The following is a 25,138-nucleotide window of genomic DNA, read 5'->3' on the forward strand; positions in this document are numbered from 1 at the left end:
AACACCGGAGCCCTTCGTGCGAGGTGTCTATAATTTTAAAAGGGCCGGCAGCATGGAGAATTGGTGCAAATTTTTGAATCTTAAACGAAACAAAGAAAAAAGGCTTAGCTAATATTTCTGTAGCTGGAGATGTACAGAGAATTTTTCCTAAATATTGAGTTTGATGAAAAATAAAATCTACTTATCATCGTCTGTTGCCAATCGAGCCGCAAAAGGCTCTTTGTACTGTGATGCATGGAGAGAGGAGTCGCTACATTCATTCCATTTTGCTTATTCCTTCCAATCAGGAGATGGAACTTGCAAAGGGATCCGAACTACTTTATATAACGAAATATGGTGAACTTGAGGATTTTCTAAGATTTTCTTGTATTAACTCGCAATACGGTCTTCAATTGTAGAAGGTCGTCCAAAGGGACGTTGAATTTTTAAATGGATATCTCCATTAAAAAATCTTAATTTTTCTCAGAGCAGAGGCGCGATCCATGTAAACATTCGAAAGGTCTTTTTATCCGAACACTTACCTCATTTCGAGTGCTTTTGTGGTTTTCTATTTTCTCTTCTAAATTTTCAAATATATACTCTGCGGGAGGGAGAGAAAAATTCTTCAAAGCGCGAGGATAAAATTATTTACTATCTGGTCTGCCTGAATTTGTATAGCCAAAGGATTATCACATATTCTGAACCAAATAATCTTCAGCAAGTAAGCAAGAGACAATGAATTTCTTAAGCTTTTCTTTATACTCGGAATTTCAAAAGAAAATTACAAACAAGCATATTATATCCAATAGCCACTTGATGGCAACGCACTGCTCTGGTTGTCCACTTGGATAACTACTTTTCTTGAAAGCTGCTACTTAACTTTGTTACTTGTCAACGGAATCTGTCGTTTAGTAGTTCGTGGACCTCCATCTGCCTGTGCATGCTTTTGACTGATATATAGCGATGACAATTTATATACTATTATAAACAAAACAGCTTCGAGAGTAGAATGTGATAAGTGACGCTTGTTAGTTGTAAGTCGAATTGCGAACAACGATTCCCTCTGTGTGATATTAGATAGAGGAGCACAGGAGAAGAATATTTTTTCTTTTCTTTTTTTAAGGAACAATCACTCAGAGGATGTTAATATACGACGGTCAGAAAGAAGTTAAGAAAGAATAAAAAAATAGGAGGATGACGGCCGGCCCATAGTGGGTGTATGCTAATCGGTAAGTATTACGCCTTTGCCAAGAGAGTGCTAACTAAGGCGACCGACAAAGTAAAGTCTGACGCTTTGAGTTTTGAAGTCGAGAGCACTGATTTGGTAGTCGCTAGCCCCTCGTTCACCTTGAGTCTGCATACAAAGACTTTTTAAGGATTTATAAAATCAATACAAAATAGATTTTGAAACTTAATTAAACCTACACATAGAATATTTAAAATGCTTGAATCTGGAAAAAAATCACCCAGTAAAAACAATTCCAAACCTACTAAAAACCTAGTACTTGAGATATAGAAATATTACAAAATTTTTCAGTTGAAAAACAATCAGATAATTTTTGAGGCATGATTAAGATGTCACTGTTTTCCGAGAATGGCAGCAACTACACTACATGTGTGATTTTTTACTACTCAACTCGAAGAATAGTGCTATCGTTAAATCGTCCCGGGCGATGAACGGTGATGTGTTAACCGATTCAAGGCCCAAATAGCCTTGTACAAAAGAAGCACTAACATCCTCGATAGAGAGTTGAATATCTATGACAGCTTCATTTCACGAAGTTAGCTGCATTTGGTGTATAACGGTTTGTTCCAGCGAAATAAATCCATCACTAGGAAACGCTACCAACAACAGCCGCGAAAGAAGAAGGGACGCAATATACCGAAATTTGTCAAGGAATCCGTAGCAACACTAACCTGCAATGTGTTGTTCTCCCCACTTTTATCAGCGTATATAATTTCTTCTGACTAATGTAGATTACAATCACGGAATTAGTGCCTATTCGAGCAGGGCATCCATTCTTCAAAAGGGGATGTTTCGTGTTAAAAGGGCAGTTGGCTTTCCTTCATAGAATTCGCATTCTGTCTAAGAGAAAGGAGACGTAGTAACCAATACTCTGACTAAAATGTATCGTGCTTTGCTTAAAAATCAGATGAAATTTTATCAAATTTTCAAGATTAACGAAATTGAGGAGTGCCTCTTTATTATTATGGGCAGTTTTAAAACACTGCGTTTTCACATAAGTCGACAAGTGGTTAGTGGAATATTTTCTTCCTAGTACTGTTACATTTTTTTTTTACGATGAATCATTTTGGGGGATGTGCCCTACGCGTGTAAGACGGTGATGGCTCAGAAAGATGAAAGAAGAGAGAGAGAAGGATAGGTAACGGCCGCAACCGAGGAGATGCCCGATCAGTAAATGCTTATCGATCGAACGATCATTGCTATGTAGCTACGGCGACCAATCGTAATTGAAGCCCCCCAACACGGCGCTTGTTGGCAATGCGGTGCCTCAACTTGTCAAGTAATAATAAAATTTTCGATTATAACTCGAAGCTAATCATAGGAATGACATTCGAAGGTTGGTACTATCTTAAAATCATATCGATTCGTCGACAGCGGTCATATTCTATCCTCCGAACTTATTGAGTGTTGTACTATAACAAAAATAGTCATTAATCATGATATGTCTACTCGTCACCCTACGAACGTATTGAGTGATGTGCTATAATATAAAAACTCTTTGCCAACATTTTATTTTAAATCTTAGCTAGTGTCCATGTGTCCATGGCTTTAGCTGGGTATACCTTTGCATACCTTCCTCTTGGCGTCTTAATAAAAAGAGTTACCTCACCTTATTTGCTAACATATATCACAATATTCTTCAAAGTTGTTTCAAGTCCACAATATGTTTACACATGGGGATTGTCAGCTTTCTATCTCAATTTTTTCAAATTATTTCGAGTACCCCTCCATTTATACATTTGCATTTGACAAAGCGAAAAAATAGAAGTCATTGAATCGCATAAGGTGAGGAAAGTAATAAAAGTACAGCACAAGCTGTTTTCCTGTATAAAGGCAGTTGTGGCGATAAAGGTGTTCGAAGAAACATTAACGTAATTTAAACAACAATCATTAAACGGACAATTACGCAATAATCATAAATAAGTTTAATGGTAAGCGATTCGCTTCGCACGAAAGGAAACTCATCTGAATATACTAACGGTCCCGATTGAGAATCATGAAAAAAACATATTTATTATGCAAGTTCGAAGCGAAAACACGATTAAAAAAAATAATGATAATAAAAAGCATTTGCGTTGGTGAATCAAATTCAGTCATTTATTTGCTTACATTATGCGCATCCTTAAATCATTTGTTAGCAGGCGGGAGACTGCAGTTAAATACTTCCTGTACTATATACGTACATATAAGTGCGTGCGTATAACTTGTTTATGATCGGCAAACCAATTCGATTGCGTAGCTATTAAAGCTTAGACGAAGATAAATAATTTAGCGCAAACACTTGTCAGATTGCATGTCAAACACTAATCGCATAATTATTATTATTATTATTTCTATTATTATTATTATTATTATTATTATTATGTACCTGAACTTGTTGTTCGTCTTGCCGCAGGTCATAAGCAGATGGATTTGAACTGTAGATGAGTGAGTGTTCTTGGCATTGGCTGTATAAATAAATAAAAAAAAAAAAATTTTTGCGTGCAAATTACTATTAAACAATGAATGGAATCAAGCGAAAGCGAGCCTATAGTTTCTTACCAAGAGCCCATTGTCTATGTACAGCTGTTTTATAGAAAAGGATCATTTCTGAATGCTGAAGAAAGGCAAACAAATGCTATAACTAGCTATGTGAAATGCAGACCATTGCAACTACCAGCAGAAAATCATTAGATTATGATTTGCATTCGTCCAGCATTCGTTCAGCATTCCCTCGTTCTCTCTCTCTCTCTCTCTCTCTCTCTCTCTCTGTGTCTCTCTATCTTTCCCATTTAAGTTCTGTCTCTTTTCTGTGCTCGAGAAGTTAATCCGACAAATGCCAGTGAGTCAGCCAATTAGTGAGACAACAGCTATTCAGTGAACCAAAAGGTAAGCAGCGCCAAGCATTCGACATTGTTCTACTGCTATTCCATTAACATCGCTGACCATTTGTGGTTGCTTGTGTTGATAATGTTTGCCCACTATTATCATCCATTAGAATGCGGAAAAAAGTAAATATACACACACCTCTCTTTATATGGTGGCCGTAAACTGGCAACAAGCAAAGTAAAGACAATATATTGACGGCGAGGAGTTGCACGGAGTCGTTTATTATGCCAACATAACATTAGTGTCCATTTCGTCGTAAAGGCAATTATTGATCAACAAGGTGCTAGAGTAATGATGAAATATTTTTGATTGCTCTTCGGTTGCTCACCTTACCAGCTTTAGCTTTAATGGTGTTCTATTCTATGAAATGTTCTCTTATTGTGGTTGTTGTTGTTTAGATCGTTTACATGGTTATTGCACTTTGCATAAGTCGCGGCTATCATATTTTAATGTATTGCTCACATGCCATCACCATACATCTACTATCGCTAGCTTAAATAAAAAAAAAAAAAGGAAAAAAAATGAAAAGAAGGAGAAGAAGAAGAAGAAGAAAAAAAATGAAGAAGGAAAAATCCAGTCAGCTAATTTGTTTTGTTATAGAAATTATGTGCTCTTAGTTTATGGTCATTTATGTCGGCCTTACCTAATAACATATGAATACATACGCACATACATACATACATACCGTACGCACGTAACGACCATCTAAGAACAGTAAAAGTCAATTTTACATAAGATGAGTAAAAATGAAAGGCTAATCCAAAATATTCTCACTTACTCTTGTCATTCGATTAGCAATGCCACTGGCCGAATAAAAGCGAAAAATTTTTGTAATCGGCATAACCATTAATAATAGCTTAACAACGTGACCGTTTCGTTCCGGCGATAAATTAATTATTCCCGCGAATTCTACAATGGCTTCATGTGGAAAATACTCATCGTCACTTACATTAGAAAATTTATTTAATCATGACCACTGGCGCAATTGTAGGCTGGATATAGATGGTACAGCCAAGAGCGAACGAAGTCTTCTTCTTCTCTCTTAAACTAAGGTTAAATGCACTTTAAAGTTATTGTAAAGATTTTTACTCAACTTGATAAAGATAATTAAGGTTTATTTAATTATTAATTCATAATTGTACCCACCACGCAAGGATGAGGGTCATATGCATTTTGTCAAAAAAAAAAATATATATATATATTCTTCAGCAGCATGAAATTCTTAACGTATTTAAGCGTAGCTATCTGTCCGCTTGATTGCCTGTTCGTTTGTGCCATGTCTGTGGTAAACATTTCCCTGATCGCAAAAACTAAGGACGGAAACGTTGGGAGTTCTTGCACGCTAGTTGGTATTGAAAATGGTACAAATTGGTCAAAGCACACGTCCACAATAAAGCATTAATTCGACACTAAGCAAAAACTGATGTTATTTTGGTTATTACTCATAAATTATGTTAGTTAAAAGGTTGAAATTTTCTATTATTACTTTATGGAGGACCTTACTATTCATGTTCAAAAATGGAACAACTCAGCCACGCCCATAAAAAGTTCAAGTCTCAAATAAAAGGCCGGTATCAACTAAAAGGGGGTTTGGAGAGTAAAAAGCTTGTCGAATCTTTCGACGTTTACAGATAAAGTGACGTCATCGTTTAGGGAAACAAGTAACGACTTCCTTACACATCTTGTGAGATTTCGTGTCGTTCATAGTTTAGTCCGTAAATTAAAAAATATATTTTTGTATTTGTAGATTTCCCAATGGGGCTTTCCGTGTCCAATGCATGTCTCCCTGCTCCCTGCTTTTCAAACGTTCAAAAGATCGAACAGATTTCTTTTATTACATCATCAGATATAAAATCAAAATTTTCTTCTTCATACACGTATCATAAAAAGTAATTCCCCATATTACCAAAGATGCATTCAATATTTATTAGAGAAAAACGCTAAGCGTACACCGTAAGCGCAGTATTCAAAGGAAAAAACAAAAAAAAAAAAAATACAAAATAAAAATAAAGAAAAAATTTGCTCTTGTTTGAACGACAAAACGTTTCACTTCGCAGAACCTGTTGCCCTCGTTTTGCCGTAAACTGTATAGAAAGCTATATATGCGAGTGTGAATTTTTGTTCTTGTTGTTTGTTATATTTTGTAAGCATTATCTACATAAAAATTCATATGTGGTTGATATGGTGTTGATATTATTATTATGACTTACTTTGGGTATTATTAAATTTCTAAAGATTGCTATTGATTATGTAATGTATTGGCAACACGTTCTCGCATCTATTCTTAGTTTGATATGCTGGCGAATGGAAAATGTTGAAGAATTGGAAAAATAAGAAGAAGAAACGCAAAATTCTTAATAACATTTAATAAGCAATCGCGTACAATAAGTTTTACAAACTAACAAACAAAGATAACCACATCATAGGCTCTAAAAATGTACATAATAGAGAATATACAATATGAAATACGTGTCGTCAGTCAGTTAGCTTAGTCAGTCACTCAGCAGCAATCGATATCAATTCAAGCAATGAAACGAGGAAGCAACATAAGAACAACTAGACACATAGAAATGATAGCTGGTAATAATGGTGACCGGTAACAGTTATTTTGGCATCACAGATCAAAGATGAAGAAATCCTAGCTTACAATGTTACATGCATACAAACAAGTAAAATAAAAGAATAAATAAATAAATAAATGAAAAAAACAAAAAAAAAAAAAAAAAAGACGCAAAAAATTGAGGGTTCATATAATAGCAATGCAATTATGTCCAAATGAAGTAAAACATCGTCTAGGATAGTTAAACGAGAAGAAAATGCAGACACACGCACACACATTCAAATAAATGCACGCATGTACACATGCCCGAAGAGAGAAGAGATGTGCAGAAGACAAGAAAGATTTGTGTACCACCGTAGCGCAATGCAATGCAAACCAGAAGCACAGTAATGTCAGATCAATTCGATTGATAGTAAATAACTTGAAGTATTTACACAAAACCTCTCTCTTGTAATGCACACGGACTTTCAAACTCCACATGCGTCTGCAAACGTCGTGCACTCAGTTAAATATGAATAACAAGAAAACTATTAAAGTTTTCATGCATTCATTCAGACAGAAGTCTTTTCCGACCTGTATCAAGCTCTTTATGTTATTTTATCATGTCATGAGGTCAATCAATATGTATGTACTTTATGTACTCACTTATTTATTTGCTTAACTATTCGCATGAAAAAATTCGCATGTTCTTAAGAATTCCCATAGTCTTCGTACAAATTCTTAATGTTTCCTCGTAAAAGACATGATTTCTCTCATATTTGAATTTTCTCATAAAGAAATTCATTTCTTTAATTTTCGTAAATAATTTCTTCTTTTTTTTTTTCATTTCCTTATATCCTCTACTAAATATGGTACGGGTCTATTATGTTCATGCGTATGAACGCAACACAAAGAAAACTTACACAACTTGTGTTAGAAGGAAGGTTGGGCTGATTTATGCAGGACACGGAAGCACGTGGGATAGATCCATCTTTTATTATATCGATCGATCCAGAATCATCTTCTAAGGCTTATCATTACATCTGTTCCTCTGTTTGCCTGTCCGGTTTTCAATCTTGTGTTCGCTTTACATGCCGTGATTTATGAAATATTTTGATGAAACTTGGCGCAGCGATGAATGAATACTCAAGAATGAATGCTACTGAAAACTATACGTATCGGACCACCTTTCCGACCATTTTCCAGATAACGCCTCATTTTGAAAAGCGGTTACAGAAACATCTGTAAAGAAGTGTAGGGTATTTAAAGACGGCTATGGGCTGTTATTAGTTAATAAGGCTGATCAAAGAGCTAACACCAAAAGCAACCAATTTGATCCGTTCGCTGTTCATAACACTAGCAAACTATCAAAATGGTCAACAAAGCCCCTTTCTTTCACGGCATCCGCCCATCCATCCAAGGAAAAAAAGTTGCACACGAACCCTTCTTCCGCTCCCTAGAATAAATCTTCGGAACCCTTATTTCATTAAGTGTAGGCTTATTAGTTTGGTCACCACGTTTCCAGTTATTTTTTAGGCAACTCTTGAAAGCTTTATAAAAAATGTTAAAACCGTCGAAAATATTAAAATTCGTCGGCTGCTTGCGGATTTCTTTACTAAAGAGTCAGCTATTACGGAGTAATAGTAACAGTCTATCTGCCCGGCATGGCATGAATAATACGAAAGCAAGATTTGGTATGCCTAATGCTTAATTTCCTCGAATTACCAAAAATGCCAATTGGTACTACGGGCGCTTCAGATGTCAGGGTGATCATCTATTAGAATAGCTTTATGCAATTCTTACCATTAATGAAATGACTGCGTGGGAGCGACGGACTTCTGATGTCTGAAGACGACCCCTACGGAAAAACTTTGGCGCCACTGCAATTAAACCCCAAGCCGCGGGAGCCAGAAGAGAAACTTGGCCCCATACCCCATCTCTCTCTGAGTAATGTCGGATTCGCTTAGACATCAGCTATCGCTTTTATAGAGCCCTGGTAAGCCTTCGTCTAATTACGTTTTTAGGACAGATGTAGACGTTAAAACACATAGCAATGTTTTTTAGGCCGTTTGTTTTATCCATTGTGGATTTTTTCCTAGTCTATGTATTTGATATAATGTTCGGTGACTATCATAAATTTTCGAATACATTTTGAGATCAATTTCGATTTGACATGCATCTGAGGATGGACAAAGCCACTGTCAGACTTGATCTTTAGACGTCAACTAATTGTAAACTTTAATCTTTTCATCTCCACAACAGAGAAGGGGCAGAGAAACTCCCGGACAATTGGATCAATCGAACCAATTCAGAATCTTACATTGATCTAAGATTTGTACTATGACTAATCCCACAACTCCAGTGCGTTACGAACGTAAGCACAAACGTAGTGTATCTCTTATCGTGTATATAAAAACAATTATTTATCAAACGTAGTATACTCGCTGCTGTAGATGCAAAATATTCAAATTGACAAGTACAGCATAGAAGTAATAATGAAGTTGTTAATAAGAGTAAAGTGTAAAGTTCCGCTATACCATACAAAGCGGTGCTTTTCGCTATGGCCCCGTACCCAAATGTGTTGGCTTACTCTGCCGCTGGCAATGATGAAAAAGAAAAAATCTTTCAACTGCAATCCGCTACAGCACGCTAATCATTTGAAATATCAGTAATAGGAGAGAAGACATTCGCGTTTATTAAGGAGCGTGTTGGTAATTGTGTGTAACCAAAAAAATTAAAAAATCAAAAGTTGTACTAAATCAGTGAGAGACGAAGATAAAGTAGGCTATGATCTCTTGAAAAACTTGCAACAAACTACCGGTATTGTGAATCGTAAATGTCGTTTACATTATTTGTAGTTTTCATCGCTCCGACACGCTTAAAAAATTATATTCGGTGGTGGTCGAATTTGTTGTGCTTATCATCTTTACATTAAATTCATATTCAAAATTTGTTATTGCAGTCTATGAGTAATGAAAAAAATATCCCCTTTTTTTGTGCTTTTGAAAACAGAAATTTTCTCATTTTACGCCTTATTGTGGGCATTGCCTTTAACCGATTTGGCAATGCGAGCAGCAATTTTCAAGGCTTCTGCCAAATTTAAAGCAGATATGTTTATCTTTGCGACCACAAGCAAATAGGAAAACGGACAGACGGACGGACAAAATTCGAAATTTCTTTCAGGACATTACTATGTGCATTGTGAACGTTTCGGCGTAATAATGAAACTTCGATAGCGTGTGCAGGGTTGATATTTTTGGTTTTTTTACTGGTACAATTTTTTATCGTATATTTTTTTTTTTTTTTTTTTTTGAAAAACGAGATATTCTCACTTCAGGTTGCATTGTGGACGTGTGTCTGGTGTGATTTAGGCCGTAGTCAATACCAACCTGCATCCCAGAACTTGTAGTGATCGTGCTAAATTTGAACCCGTTATCTTCATTTTAGGACAATGTTCCGTCGCAGACATTGCACAGACAGAGAGGCGGACATGCTTGAATCGATTTGGAATTTGATGCTGATTCGTTTTTCGAGTTTCCTTCCCCACCTATTCCAAACGTTTTAACAAAGCGAATATATCACCATTCCACCATGATGGGTATAAAAAAAAATAAAATTTAATAAAGTAACAGATAATGAAAGATGCGCGCACCCTCGCCTGTGCATTTATGGGATCAATGAAAATGTCAAATGTTTGCCTTAAGATGAAACAACAACAAAAAGCGAAAATTTAATGTTGAAACCTTTTTTGTGATGATGAGTTAACATTTTATTTATTTAATCATGTAATAAAATAAAAACTATATGAATTATATATAAATTTACATTTATTTGTATACGCTAATCAGAGAGCAATTGTTAGGAAAGCTCTTCGTAAATATCGAATATTGTAGGATTCGGTTTCGGATTAAATATCTAAAGAGAGAGAAACCAAAAGAAAATTATATTAAAAACACAAAGAAATATATGCACAACTATGTAAACCTGTTCGTAATCTGACTCATCTGTCATTCTTAGGCAAACTTCGCAAATTCGATTTAATGTAATTATGTAAAAAAAAATTATTAATTTTAATAACATCGTATGCAAATACTTTTAATTTCACACAATTTTACAATCACAAGAATAGGAAAAATAAATTAAAAACAAGCAAAAGGTAAAGAGCGACTATTTTATTAATCAAGTTTTGCAAAATAATTCTTATCGCAATAAGAACATGCTTCACATCAAGTGATAATATATTAAGTTTCTCGTCGCTTTGAAAACGAATTGTAACAGAAAAATTTTATATGAAATTTTAATGGCATAAAAAAGCAATATTAAGACGAGACTTTTTCCATTCACAAGTAACCCGGATATTTTTCATCTTCAAAAATAATTACATAAAAAGACAATTCAAAGATACCTTTGAAATATGAATAGCGAGAAAGAGAGGGAGAGATTAGTAGAATGTCCCTAGAAGAACCGACTCATTCACCAGTCACCCCGTTATTTTACATCTTGAAAAATAATTACATAAGAAGACAATTCAAAAATGCCATTTGGGTTCGTAGTGACATTCTCTTTTGCGATATGAGAGAGAGAGAGAGAGAGAGAGAGAGAGAGAGAGAGAGAGAGAGAGAGAGAGAAAGAGAGAGGAGAAGATTAGTCCCTAAATATCTTATGCTGTCAGACGTATTCTTCTCTCAAGCTATTTACATAAAAAGACAATTCAAAATACCTTTTGGGTTTGTAACTACATTCTCTTTTGAGATATGAGAGAGAGAGAGAGAGAGAGAGAGAGAGAGAGAGAGAGAGAGAGAGGAAGAAATTAGTAGAATGTTCCTACATTTCTAATGGTGTGAGATGTATTCTTTTATCAACCCATGTTTTGAGCCAATTAAAAAAGGCGCTAAAATCCTTATCTACCAACTGCGGATTTATACATCGAGTTTTTACATCGAGTAAACTCAATCGCAATTTGATTATGTTAGGAAGGTAGGAAATGTTTTGCAGACAGCTATAAACTAGCTATTCGTTGCAGCCAATCGAAAATTGGCAGCTATCGAGTTCACTCGATATTGACATATATTAACCGACTACGGATTAGCCTATGTCAATTAAATAAACGTTAAGAAGAAGTAGCAAATATCCAGATAATAAACTAGTTGCGGAGAAGGCGCCACGTAAGTAATCAAAATGTCTTGTTTAACATCTTTTTAACAATTTTAGGACCACTTTGTCAAGCACACTTGTGCTTCGATACAACCTTCTCGTACGTTTTTGATCTGTTAGAAAAAGCACGCCTTCAACTTGCGGACCAATTGCAAAAATCGCTGCTAATATTTGCTATTAACGATTTCAAAACAATTCAAAAGCTCTTAATACTCTACACACACTTAACACATTGACCCTAATAAAGACGGAGTAGCAGATTGAACATATAAAAGTAACGGTCTCGGTTGTTAAGAGTGAAATGGTTAACAATGTAGAGCCTTACAGTTTAATGCAAAAGCGTGGGCAAGACACCGATATTTCCAAGTACAATATGATGTGAAATATTATTTCTTCAAAGGTAGGGTTTCATCGTTAACCGACAGCTTTACATCTCTGGGGCTTTATTCCTATGATATATAATTTCCCCGCTTTTTATTCATCGAACTGTCTCTTTTCCGTTTTTGTACAAGTTCACTGTAGGTTTTGACTGACTGACTTGACACAGACAGACAGACTGAATGACTGACTCAATAAAAGACTGCCCGACAGACAGACTGACAGACAGACCTTTAACCTTCTTGATTGCACCTGATGTTCTTCGTTTTTGACCTCCAAAATCATCATTATACCGTACAACACTGTGGTCGCTATACCACACGCAGTAGAGCTTAAGACAAACCTACAATAAGAGTAATGCAACAAATGAGTAATGTGGCAAATTTGCACCATCTCAGCCTATTTTTTAGATCCCACCGCAGTAAAGATTTTCACGAAAATTGATCCTTTGTAGAGCAGAAAAGTCAACATTTTAATAAGTGGTGATGGGAATTGACCCATAATATTATAGTAATTTCTTAGAAAAATGAACTCTACAAAATTTAGACAAAATTCTACGCATATTTTTGGATCCTGTGTAAGGATTAAATTTGTACTGCATTAGGTTGCGTCTCGGTCCCGCTTCCCCTTTATATAGAAACAAGTTATAACTTTATTGTTCTATAAAAAAAATAAAAATTGTATTAGACAATGTGGTGTAGGGTACTGAATGGTCGACCTTGCCCAAGCATAATGTTCTTACTTGTTTTTAAAGTAGAAATATTTTCGATAAGTCAAAAAAAAAAAAATAATAATAATGATTTTCGATATTGTTGAAGTAGAAGAGTTTTTACAAGGCAGAGTTGTATTTTAAAAAAGCAAATCTCCGCTTTCAAAGCTTTTTTCTTTTTGAATACATTTTCTAAGGAATGATTGTTTATACACAATCCGTAAATTGACTTCAAATCTCTATATGCACATTTATGTGCACTGCGTTTTTATGCATGAATATACTATGATGGCCGTAAGTAAAAACATTTTGTAGGAATGCAGATGTTATGACTTAATCAATGAAGAATTCCCATCTGTTTTCTCTCTTTCGAATTTTTACACTCAGTCTGCATTCGTTTAAAGCAAGAAAAAACTGCTTTCGCAATGGCGAACTTTTTAGTATCAAATAGCCACTAGCTTACAAAATAGATGGGAAACTTCATTCGTCCGCTGCACTTGCTATATGGCATCGTATTTATAGGACATGTGATTAATATTTCCATTCATATTTTTGATCTGGGTGAACCGCCATATTGTGGCCCAAATCGGAACATTGGGGCATTAACCCGGCGTGAACTCGCACGTTTCGGCGGAAACCGTCGCATCCCAGTGGACATAGACACAATCCGAGGTCAAGCGGCACATTCTACAATATTTCAGCGGGTTGCCGCAAATTGCAGCTTACTTCGACGCAAATCTTTATATTGATATGTAAAATGCTTATTATTATTGTTGTTATTATTACCTTTATTGTTATTGTTGTTGGTATCCGTATCAGTATTGTCATTGTTAATTAAAATAAGGTAATCTCAAAGAAATAAATTCGTGATTTCAACTGCGATGAGCATCCCTAACGAAGATTATCGGATCTATTTAAAAATATACTTAGAGGGTTAGTGCAGTCGTTCTAATAAAATTTCGACAAAAAGCATATTTCTTAAAAAAGAAACAAGTAAGAACACAATAATGGTTTACGGCTCACCGTAAAATGTCGCACAGCATCCTGTAGTTGAAACGTATAGAACGTAATGAATTTTCAAAATAAGATATTATATGAGAAATAGTCGACAAAGTGATCCGACCCAATTCATTTCTAAGAGCGTTCGTCCATGAAACAAAGCATGTCAGTGTACCAAATGTCACAGGTATACGTAAGCTATCTCTACAGATTTTTTAGATAGCATTCCCAAGTACATATGATTCCGTTTCTATTGATTTTCATAATTTCATTATAGCATCTGTTATAGTTCCAGCTTTTCTTCGATCCAGTTAATGAACGAAGCCACGTTGGTAAAAACTCCTGGTAGGGAGCGCTTATCCCCACATTTGGCCGCGCCTGTTGATATAACTCCCGTTTGTAAATAACGAAATTTTCGCCCTACATGGTAACCTTCCAAACGCGTAACAAGTGGACCGCCGGAGTCTGCTTTACAGGTATCAATTTCATCTGTACCGGAAGCACAAATTTTCGTTGAATTAAAATGAGTATAAGGATAGATTTTCCGACAATAATCCAAACTCAGAACAGGTACTTCAGCGTGTAATAAAACGTCCGATATTTTTCCTGGAAAACATTTCTATATTCATTTCAAATATAGACCTATAAGTTTAAGAGGGAAAATACCTTTCTCCGTTAAACCCCAACCACTGATGACACCGTATTTCTTGAAATAATCGGCATCCTGACGTTCGGGCAAGCATACAGGCCGTACCGAACCTGTTAAATAAAAAAAAATTCGTCGACAAAATTTGAATTGAGATCCGTACTCATATCATGCATACGCTCATACTCCAAGGATCGATTTAAGCGTATTAAAGCGATATCGTTGTCCAAAGTGCGTCTTGAATATTTTTCATGTTTTATGATCTTCTCGATACCCAAGTCGATTGGTGCGGCCATGCAATGTATGACGTAACCATCATCGACGGCACAATCCTCTTGTGAGCTTATATTATATTCACGTAAACGTATACCGATTCTTAAATGTCGCAAGATTTTGAAAAAATCAATTTTGATAATTTGGCTTTTTTTACACTTACAAGTCATCTGTAATGCAATGAGCTGCTGTCAACACATAGCGCTGCGTTATCATCGTACCCCCACATTGAAATTTCTGCCCACCATTGTACATTAACAATGCAGCCCATGGATAGGCCATAAACGTGGGTTGTGCACCAAAAGAAATTCTCTTATGCGTATTATCGCCACACAAGGCACTCAAAGTATTAAGAATCTCACCCCCGACATTTTCAAAAACCGTATCCGGATCAATCTGTTTTTGTGGGCAACAAGCTATACGCTATAGCACAAATAAACAAAAATAAAATTAGTTTCGCTAAAATTTCAAATTCCTTGCGCTTTCTCGCTTAATACATTTTCGATATCTTCGGGAGTTACGAAACTGGCCTCAATAAATCGATGCACAACTGGAGGCAAATTCGTCTGATATTTAAGTAACAGTTTCGTTATAATTTCGCATTCAGAATATTTCATTTTCGTGCCTAAACCTCCGAAGGGCGTTACGCAACACTTCACATAGCCGTAAAGGAATATCAAACAAAAAGTTTCAATTAAATAAAATTTCATTTTGTGTTATAAACGCAATTAAGTTTTTGTAATTCGATCGGCATCCAATCAATACATAAATGTGACTAACTGATCGAAAAGTTGAAAATCGGAAATCTATATAAATAAAACGTGCAAAAAGTACTCATCTCAGCATCTTTTTCAATGCGAAGCGGGAGAGAGAGACTGAGATGAAACGAGATGAAATAGTAGAGGCTCTGAGAGCAGATTGATGATCCGCTTTACGGCATGGAGACTACCTCTCCATGCCGTTCGTATAATTACAGCACACTTTGAAATGTTTAAAAAGAATACAACGTGCAAGCTCACAAAAGCGAGATAATATTAATTTTGTGTACTGCACTGCATTCATATATTATTACAAATATCTAAAAGCTATAGTATGGCTTGGGCTTATCAGTGCACTCAGACTCATCGAGAAATTGAATTTTGCGAAAAATACATCGCATATTTTCTGTGTTACGTGCATTTTGCAGACACAAATCAAACAATCAACATCCATTGTATATTTTTTAATTTTCAATCAACCATTAATGGAAATTTCTCGATATTTACTTGGTAATTGTGTGCTCAGTATTGCATTTCTACTAACGTCCAAGACTTTATAAACAAGTCTGTCAAAATAAATTCGCCAAATTCTTTGCTGCGCCCGGCGGAAGAAATTCTTCGTGCAAACCTGCGCGGAAATTGCAGCCTATTGTCAACATGACCTTCAACTATTCTTTTATTCGCTCAACTGTTCGTATAGACCCAACTCTCACCTCTCGTAATGATGTCGTGGTATCAAGAAATGTCACTGTTTCATGAACATGGAATAAAAATCGATAAACTCACCTTTGTACGATTACAAAAATAGGCGTAACTCTGCAGTAATTAAATCTGTTCACATGAAACTCTGCATAGACATCAAAGACATTATTAAACAAAAATTATTTTATGATTTCATAATGCCCGCGAAGTTTCAATCAAAAGTTCAACTTATTTCTTCTTTACAACGCTATATATATTTATGTTTTTTTCTTTCAATATATATGCTCGGGGGATGACTGTCAAAAAAAAGAGAGAAAGAAGAATGGAATAGGGAAGTGTGGCTCGCGGTCTAGTGAGTGTGTGAGCAATCAACAAGTGTGACGTCCTTACCTTCACGATAGCTATGGGTATAGGGAACTCCACCGCACTTGAGATTTGAACTCGCGAATTTGGTGGTCGCGATTCTTACCGTCTCGACTACTCAGCCGGATAATTCTGAGTTCTTCTTCTTCGCATTACTTTAGAAACATATTCTGCCTAAGCTTCGCAATTACATAGGGCACTAGTCAGACCGTACATCACTTATAAACACAATATATTAAGTTTGCTCGTAAGTATATGTAACAGAAGAGAGAAAGATCGGAAAATCAATTTTAGAATTATTTTCTGGAACGTTTTAAGTTCGATTGCCTCTCTGACCGATTGAGAGTATCCGGCCTTAGGAGCCCTTTCCATAATCAAGTGCACTTCAGGATCACAGTTTGTCTAAAGTAATAAGAAACGTTGTTAACGATCTATTAAATTATCCCTAGGTACTTGAAAGCGCTTAAGATAAACAGCCAGCCCAACCTGTTAAAGGTTTTCTTCAAGCACATCGTTGTACCTTTCCCCCTTCACTGCGTGCCATGAAATGGTACAGCGACAAAGTCTTTATCGATTTTAATAGCATTTATTACGTCTCCTCAAAACCTTTAAAGGAGCAGCGGGAAGATTTCAAGCAATTTCCAGTATTTTTTTCAAAGATTCGTCTAATTAACCTTAACTAACTAATCTTAATCCAGTAAGATGTTAGTTTCTATATGAAGCAAACACAGATTGAATGGCAAATGTTTTACAGGAACTTGCAATCAGAAAAAAAGTAAAGGGCTTGAAGCTCAAATTTTTAAACCTGCATTGTTTTAGGTTAAAACTGAATAGATTGACTGAACATTTTACCAACCAGCAGTTCGCTTACGGTATTTAATTCGAAAATAGATGTCCACTATGCTTGTTGTGTGGCGTCGTATTTATCGGACATGTAATAAACATTTCAAATATTATTTTTAATCCGCATAAACCGACGTATTCGGGTCCAAACCTGACAGCAACTGCGCAATCGGCCAACAACTAACTGGTATGTGTCGGCACAAATCGACATAGTCCGATCGACTAGGGCGCAAGGCGAGGGAAAAAGGTCCATTTTGGCGCATTTCGGCGAGCTGCGGAGAACTCCGGCTAATTTTTATGCAACTCGCTATAATGATACGTAGAATGGCTACTGGGAACTAGACGCTGTTATAAGTGAGGCCTCATGCATTGTATAAAAAGACAGATCCTTATAAATTTGCCTTGCGAACTTAGGGAAGATCTGCTGATAAGGCCAAGGCGATAGCGCAGGCATAAAATTTGTCCTTTACGCAAAAAAGTACGTGCGTCCAACTCACTAATACTTTCAATGCATTGTTAAACCTACCGCGAAGGTGCCAATCGAAAAACTAACGTGCTCCCATAAAATCTCTAAAGTAAATTTTATCTCTAAAGAAAAGTTGGAGGAAAGCAAAATGAAATGTAGTCACCGACACTTAGAACGAACATAAGTCCATAAAACATAATATATTTAAAGACATTTAACAATACATCGTTACATAAATTTCTACTGAATTAAATTAAGAGTTGAAATGAAATTTATTTTAAGCTTGTGCTTACGTTCAACTCGTAACTTTAATTCAACCTAATTAAGAATGATTTCATGGTAGGCGGTAGCTAGGCGGCAGCAGGAAAGGTTTTCTTATAGTTTTCTCTGCCAACATGAAAAGATAGAAAGTTAGTCGCTATGCTAAGTTTTGTACGTGGCATTATCGAGTCCATATGAGTACAATTTCTAGCAATTAACAAACTTACATTTGTTTCATCATCACATTTATTATAGCTCCAGCTTTTCTTCGATCCAGTTAATGAACGAAGCCACGTTGGTAAAGACTCCTGGCAAGAAACGCTTATCCCCACACGTGGACACGCCTGCTGATATGATTCCCGTTTGCAAGTAACGAAATTTTCGTCCTACTTGATAACCTTCCAAACGCGCTACGAGCGGACCACCGGAATCTCCTTTGCATATATCAATTTCATCTACACCAGAAGCACAAATTTTCGTTGCATTAAAGTGAGTGTAGGGGTAGATTTTCTGACAATAATCTAAACTAAGAACAGGTACTTCAGCGTGTAATAAAACGTCTGACATTTTTCCTGTAAAGCGTATATATATTCGTCTGAAATACAAAACTGAAAACATTACTTTGAGGGGAAAAAACCTTTCTCTGTTAGACCCCAACCACTGATGACACCGTATTTCTTGAAATAATCGGCATCCTGACGTTCAGGCAGGCATATAGGTCGTACAGATCCTGTTAAATAAAAGAATCAATAAAATTTGAATTGAAATCCGTGAGCACACTACGTACGCTCATAGTTCAAAGATCGAGATAAACGTATTAAGGCGATGTCGTTGTCAAAATTTCGTTTTGAAAACTTTTCATGTTTTATGATCTTTTCGATACCCAAATCAATAGGTGGGGCCATGCAGTGTGTAATGTAGCCATCATCGACGACACAATCCTCTTGTGAGCTTATATTGTATTCACGTAAACGTATACCGATTCTTAAATGTCATAAGATTTGGAAAACCCATTAAACGCAATTTTGATAATTTGGGTTTTCTCGCACTTACAAGTTATCTTTAATGCAATGAGCTGCTGTCAACACATAGCGCTGCGTTATCAGCGTACCGCCACATTGAAATTTTTCCCGATGATCATACATTAACAATGCAGCCCAAGGATAGGCCATAAACGTGGGTTGTTCACCAAAAGAAATTCTCTTATGTGTATTATCGCCACACAAGGCACTCAAAGTATTAAGAATCTCACCCCCGACATTTTCAAAGACTCTATCCATATCAATCTCTCTTTCTGGGCAACAAGCTATACGCTATAGCAGAAATAAACAAAAATAAAATTAGTTTCGCAGAAGATTTCAAATTCCTTGCGCTTTCTTGCTCAATACATTTTCGATATCTTCGAGAGTTACGAAACTGGCCTCAATAAATCGATGCACGACTGGAGGTAAATTCCTTTGATATTTCAATAACAGTTTCGTTATAATTTCGCATTCAGAGAACTTCATTTTTTTACCCAACCCGCCGAAGGGCGTTACACAGCCCTTAACATAACCATAAAGGAATATAAGGCAACAAATTTCAATCAAATAAAATTTCATTTTGTTTTATAAACGCAGTTAAGTTTTTGTAATTCGATCGGCATCCAATCAATGCACAAATATGACTAACTGATCGAAAAGTTGAAAATCAGGAATCTATATAAACAAACGGTAAACCGTGTAAAAATTACTCACGAAATTGCCAAGTAGTCTGTGCATTTAGCATCTTACTCAATGTCAGGAGAGAGCTTATCTGATATAATAGAGGACCAGAAAGATGATTTAAAGATCTTCTTTAATTGAGAGTACCTCTCCCTATCTGCCATTCGTCTAATTATAATGCTCTTTGCAATGTTTACATATGTCATGCCTCAATTGAAACGGAATACAATATGCAAAGCCATGAAAGCGCAATAATACTTATTTAGTATACTGACCCCTAATGTTGTAATTAATACTTATCGACGCACTAAATTTTGCGGAAAATGTATCGCAAATTTTCTGTGTTACATCAAACAATCAACGTCCGTTGTGTGTTCCCTAATGTTTAATCAGTTACTAATAGAAGTTGTTTGATATTTAGTTTCAATGCAGAGAATTAATAGTGGACTCAGTTTGGCATATCTTCGAAAGTTCACATCTGTCTGCTAATTCTGATTTCTGCACGGTGTGTAACGTCATCTACGCACTGTCTGGAAGTCGAACTCTTTACTTCTTAATTCTGGTTTCTTTCCATTGGAAGTCCTCACACTTCTACTGCTACTAGAATAAAAAAAATAAAATGAATTCATTTTAGGAATGAAAAAGTTCTTCTTCTGAATCAATGTCATCTGACGGAAAAAAATGCATAATAGAAAAACTCTCGATAATTGAAGGGAACTATCAACAAAACTGTAGTTTTTGAGCTTATTCATAGATATAAGCCGCATATCTCATATGATGGGTTACATGACGTCCTGCGGTCAGAGATCATTGTTTCACAGACATAGCAAAAATCGGAAAAGCCGCCTTTGCATGTTTGCAAAAACACGCCATGTTTCGTAGACATATTTCACGTAATTCACGCAAGTACATTGGATTACTTTCGCCACTTTTAAGTTGTCAAAAAAAAAAAAGATCTTAACTAAACAGAAGAAGCCTTTCTCTCTCCCACCCTAGAAGAAGGAAGTTACGTATTGCTTTAATTATAACACGTCAAAGTTCACAACAGTTTACGCACCTTTTCATATTAGCCAGCGCGTTAGAGCATTATCCAAACAAAAAGACGCTTGCTCTTTGAAACCCTACATCACTTGCTATTACAAGATACCTTAATTTCATTCGTAAGTGATAGAAAAGAGTTGAGATAGACTGATCTTTTATTATTCCGATTAATCATCGGAACGCATGTGGTACAAATTTGCGTATTTCTATTACAACGATCGATTCGGGATCACTTTCTGAATCGACCTCAGCTTGTCTGTCCGTCCGCTTGCCTGCTCTTGTCTTGTTTTGTTTTGTTCAACCTACGAGGTCGCAACCGTTGAAATATTTTTATGAAATTTGGTACGCCGGCATGGTTTCGCCCAAAGACTAACGCCATTGAAAACACTTCCGATCGGAGCTCTTCTTAGACCGCTTCCAATATTAGGCCTTATTTTGAAAAGTCGTTAAATAAGCAACGCTAATAAGCAAAATAATAATAATAAAAATAATCGTGCCACAGCATAGTGTTTTTTCTGAAGCAATTTAAGCTGAGTGTCCGCTTTGTTCCTACGCTTTCTCTCGGTCGATTGAATTTTTTGCTCCTAAAACCTCAAAGGAGTTGTGGAAACTTTTCCAAGCAAATCAACGACAAACGATTCGCTATACTGTCTAGAGAATGTTTAACGTGAACATAAAGTTCTTTGTTTGAAGCTTAATAAAGTTGTTGGTTAGCTCGATCGTAGATGTGAATATATATACTTTGCGAGTTCTCATGTCCGCCACGTAACTATGATAACTTTTTGGGGAAGAATGTTTACCATGTTTTCCAAGACAAGCTGTAGCGCAAAAACACAAATGGAAGGATATTATATAATAAGTTTTGTCCAAATCATGTGGAAAATTGGCATAAAGTGTATGAAATACATATATACATATAGGGGAATTTGGGGAATGGGATGACGGTCGAAAGAAGTAGGGCAAGCGAAAGAGATGGGGAAGCGATCGAAACGATGTGTGTTTAATAGGGGGGCGTTCTGTCTTTACCGACGGAGCACTCACTACACCTACGAAAAAGTAAAGTCTACAGCATTGAAATTTGAATCCGCGAACACTCACTTGATCTTCACGATTGTTTGGTGGATTGTATGAGATTCGATATAAGCTCGATGTGTACGGCAGTGTTCATTTTATGTTGTTCTCTATGTTGAAATCTGCCGATAAATATTAGCCGATGGTAGGATGGCTTATATAATCAATTTCTTCTTCTATCTGTAGTAAATGAAATATATCTTAAATCCGTCAGTCCGTGTGTTAGCCTCCCAGCTATAAGAATTAAAATATGTGGTTGTACCATGGACTCCCTGATTAAGTGAATTCATATCGCCTTTTGAATTGTATGTTACATGAACAGTAAGACAAACTTAAAATCAAAGATGGCGGGTATCAGGGATTCGGCACAAGTCGAAGATAATTGTCTTTTCTCTGTTTTTTCTTAAGCAAGCATTAACAAGTGAACAGAGGGTGGTTCTCTCGTATTCTGCGTTAAAAATTCGTACTGATTTTCCATATGTGTTTTATTAATTAAAAAAAACCGACTGCATAAATAAAAATTTGTACGCAGTACAAAGGCGCTTTGATAAAAAATAAACAAGAACTTATTATAAACGGTTTTCTATTACCGAAAACATCTGTTTGCTTTGTTTTTATTTCATTTTATTTATTACATTAAGAATAATCGTTTGGTCATTCAACCACTGTACGACAAATAGTTTCGAAACTGATGTTCAAGGAATAAGTAACAGCACAACGCGATAATTGAAAATGATTTGCAAATTTATTCAATTATTCATAATCGGTTTAACCATTAACTGCATTTGCATTTCTCTGTTGTCAGCAACAGAAACGAATAAAGATGAAAATCTTTTAACTGATAAAACCGAATTCTTTCTACAAGAGGTTTGTAAAATGTGAAAAATTCGACAAATAAATTATGAGTGATTTTTATTACGTGTTTGTTCAATAAAAGCCATCTGCAAAAATGAAATTCTTTTCACATATAATCCGTAGATCGTTTCGCTTGCCTTTCCAGATACCCTTCGATTATAATCGTGTTTTAAGGCGCACCAAACGTATAACGGATTTCGATACACGACTAAATTCTGGGGATATACGCCGAAGTTCAGATCGTGCTAAAACCTTCTTTCCGATTTGGGATGATGCAGAGGGTGAATACAACCCGGAAACCACAGCTACAGCTAATAGCAAATAATTGCCCTGTATAGACATATGCATGGGTTATAGTAAATGAAAATTTCTAATTTATGTAAATAATATGCAATGAATTTTATTTTTTAGAAATAAATTATCTCCCGATTGCCAATACAGCTACCTTTCAGGTTTACGAACGTTTATCCAAAATCCTGAGAATTTCAAAATAATTGAAGTTCACCTTCAAATACTTTGCTTGTTTTAAGGAATTGTAAATATATCGAAGAAATTCGAAAACTCGTCTTTATAGATAAAAGCGTTGCAAACACTTGTTTTTCAAAAGCTTTTCGTTAACATAGCCTTCCAAGCCATCTCTACCCAAGAGTAGTTGAGGATTTTTTCATCTTACAAGTTCCAAACAGGGAAGAAATAGCAATCTTTTCTACGCAAAGATATTCAAAGGTCTACAACAAATAGAACAGTTTCATCATTCATTCAATATCCTACTCAATTATAAAATTGAATTCAGCTAAATACCTAAGCCGGTATGGATCAACTCGAAAGGATACTCATGCTAATTAATTCTAACAATGATGTTGATCAGTATTTCTGTGTTTATATTTCAATTTGCCAGGCCCTGCAGGCATGTTCCTGGAACGATTTGGGTGATTTTGGATTTTTTTTTTTTTTTTTTTATACTTGCAAATATCTTCGCCTTACACTCGAAGAAGTTATTAAAAATATATTTTTAAACATTAAAAAAAAAATTATTTTTAAATGGAATATTAATTAAGTAAGAAGATGTCATGATCGAATCTCTAATATACATCGTCATTATCTCAGAGAAGAACGAAAAAATGTAAAAAACAAAGTTTCTATGTTCTAGAATATTAGCTGGGAGTGGCTATTCCTTTCTATTTTGTAGATAAAGAATGAAAATTTATGCTCCATATCGAGCGTATATCATGAATGGCGAGAAAAAACGCGAAAGGTAATCAAAACTTGTTGTCAGCGAGTCCGTGCTGCTGTGTGTATTGACGACAACAAGCTAACAATTGTGATTTTTTTGAATTTTTTTTCAATTTTTTGTATTTTTTAAATGAATCGACGAATAATGCTGAAATGAACTCATTTTTTTATAAGAAAGTGTTTTTTTGCTGACTAACAACGCCATTTCAGCAGCCAAAAAACGTGTATTTTGACAATTATTTTTGAATGGCAGGAGAGAGAAATAATAGCATTCGAAGAAATTTTTAAGCTTTTCCTTTAAATATTAAAAAGAAATTATTTTTGCTAAATGTTAAACAATTAAGAAAATTATGTACGAACCTCTTATATCCATCATTGAAGAAAAAGGTAAATCTAAATTTTCATACACTAAAACATTACGCTACGAGCATTACGTGGCTATCTTTTCCTAATTTTTAGACAAAGAGTGGAAATTTATATCATATATCTTGTGCACTTTGTGAATATGGAACGGAAAACAAAAGTGTTTTCAGTTTTTCCTTTTGGTCATTTGGTCTTTTGCAAGTTTGTAGACGATATCTTCATTTTTGTCAAGGGGAGAACACTTACTCCGAATATTACACAGTGGAGCAGACGGACAAATGGGCAGAAGGACGTATGGACAGATAAATGCTGAAAATACTTATCTATCATTTCGAATTTAGCACTTGTCGAGAATGTATATACTCTATAGGGTTTTTGTAGCTTGCTTCTGGGCGTTATAAAGTCACCTTTTGATACCCTATAGTATTGAATAGGCGTGGGCAATGTCTTCTATTTCTGTACAGTCACTATGCCACGGTCCATAGAATATAGACATAGAGATGCTCCCTTGCTTGGTGTTGTAAGATTGGCCTCGGTCGATTTGACCTGTGTAGAATGACAAGCTGCGTGCAAGCAATGGATAGCTTCATTTTCGCGGTCAGGAGAAAATTTACAACAGACATTACGTAGACGGACGGACAGACATACATGAATTGATTGAGAATTTGATGCTAATCGAAAATGTATG

At 35.7% G+C, this 25,138-nt stretch overlaps 2 protein-coding genes across 2 annotated transcripts; both read right to left on the reverse strand.

The window, feature by feature from the left end:
* Positions 1-13,676: 13,676 nt before the first annotated feature.
* On the reverse strand, positions 13,677-15,553 carry LOC119635953 (serine protease grass-like). Its single transcript, XM_038031000.1, has 5 exons — positions 15,289-15,553; positions 14,955-15,214; positions 14,697-14,893; positions 14,539-14,631; positions 13,677-14,478 (listed from the first exon to the last, which is right to left on the reverse strand). The coding sequence occupies exons 1-5, from the start codon at positions 15,499-15,501 to the stop codon at positions 14,156-14,158; spliced, it is 1,086 nt and encodes a 361-aa protein (XP_037886928.1). The 5' UTR covers positions 15,502-15,553; the 3' UTR covers positions 13,677-14,155.
* A 2,742-nt stretch (positions 15,554-18,295) lies between these two features.
* LOC119635954 (serine protease grass-like) lies at positions 18,296-19,846 on the reverse strand. The gene is made up of 6 exons (XM_038031001.1): positions 19,573-19,846; positions 19,238-19,497; positions 18,972-19,168; positions 18,822-18,914; positions 18,412-18,756; positions 18,296-18,310 (listed from the first exon to the last, which is right to left on the reverse strand). The coding sequence occupies exons 1-5, from the start codon at positions 19,783-19,785 to the stop codon at positions 18,434-18,436; spliced, it is 1,086 nt and encodes a 361-aa protein (XP_037886929.1). The 5' UTR covers positions 19,786-19,846; the 3' UTR covers positions 18,296-18,310; positions 18,412-18,433.
* Between the last annotated feature and the right edge of the window lie 5,292 nt (positions 19,847-25,138).

The sequence above is a fragment of the Glossina fuscipes genome, unplaced genomic scaffold, assembly GCF_014805625.2.
Source record: "Glossina fuscipes isolate IAEA_lab_2018 unplaced genomic scaffold, Yale_Gfus_2 27, whole genome shotgun sequence".
NCBI classification, from domain to species: Eukaryota; Metazoa; Arthropoda; class Insecta; order Diptera; family Glossinidae; genus Glossina; species Glossina fuscipes.

Bases quoted from the DNA above. Each gene is read 5' to 3' on its own strand.
- LOC119635953 (XM_038031000.1), bottom strand. From the start codon at position 15,501: ATGAAATTTTATTTAATTGAAACTTTTTGTTTGATATTCCTTTACGGC. The intron at 14,632-14,696 runs GTATGCATGATA...TTTATTTAACAG, and splicing joins TCGATCCTTGGAGTATGAGC to GTTCGGTACGGCCTGTATGC. The intron at 14,479-14,538 runs GTATTTTCCCTC...AATGTTTTCCAG, and splicing joins TTGGGGTTTAACGGAGAAAG to GAAAAATATCGGACGTTTTA.
- LOC119635954 (XM_038031001.1), bottom strand. From the start codon at position 19,785: ATGAAATTTTATTTGATTGAAATTTGTTGCCTTATATTCCTTTATGGT. The intron at 19,498-19,572 runs GTATTGAGCAAG...TTTCTGCTATAG, and splicing joins CTCTCGAAGATATCGAAAAT to CGTATAGCTTGTTGCCCAGA. The intron at 18,915-18,971 runs GTACGTAGTGTG...TTTATTTAACAG, and splicing joins TCGATCTTTGAACTATGAGC to GATCTGTACGACCTATATGC.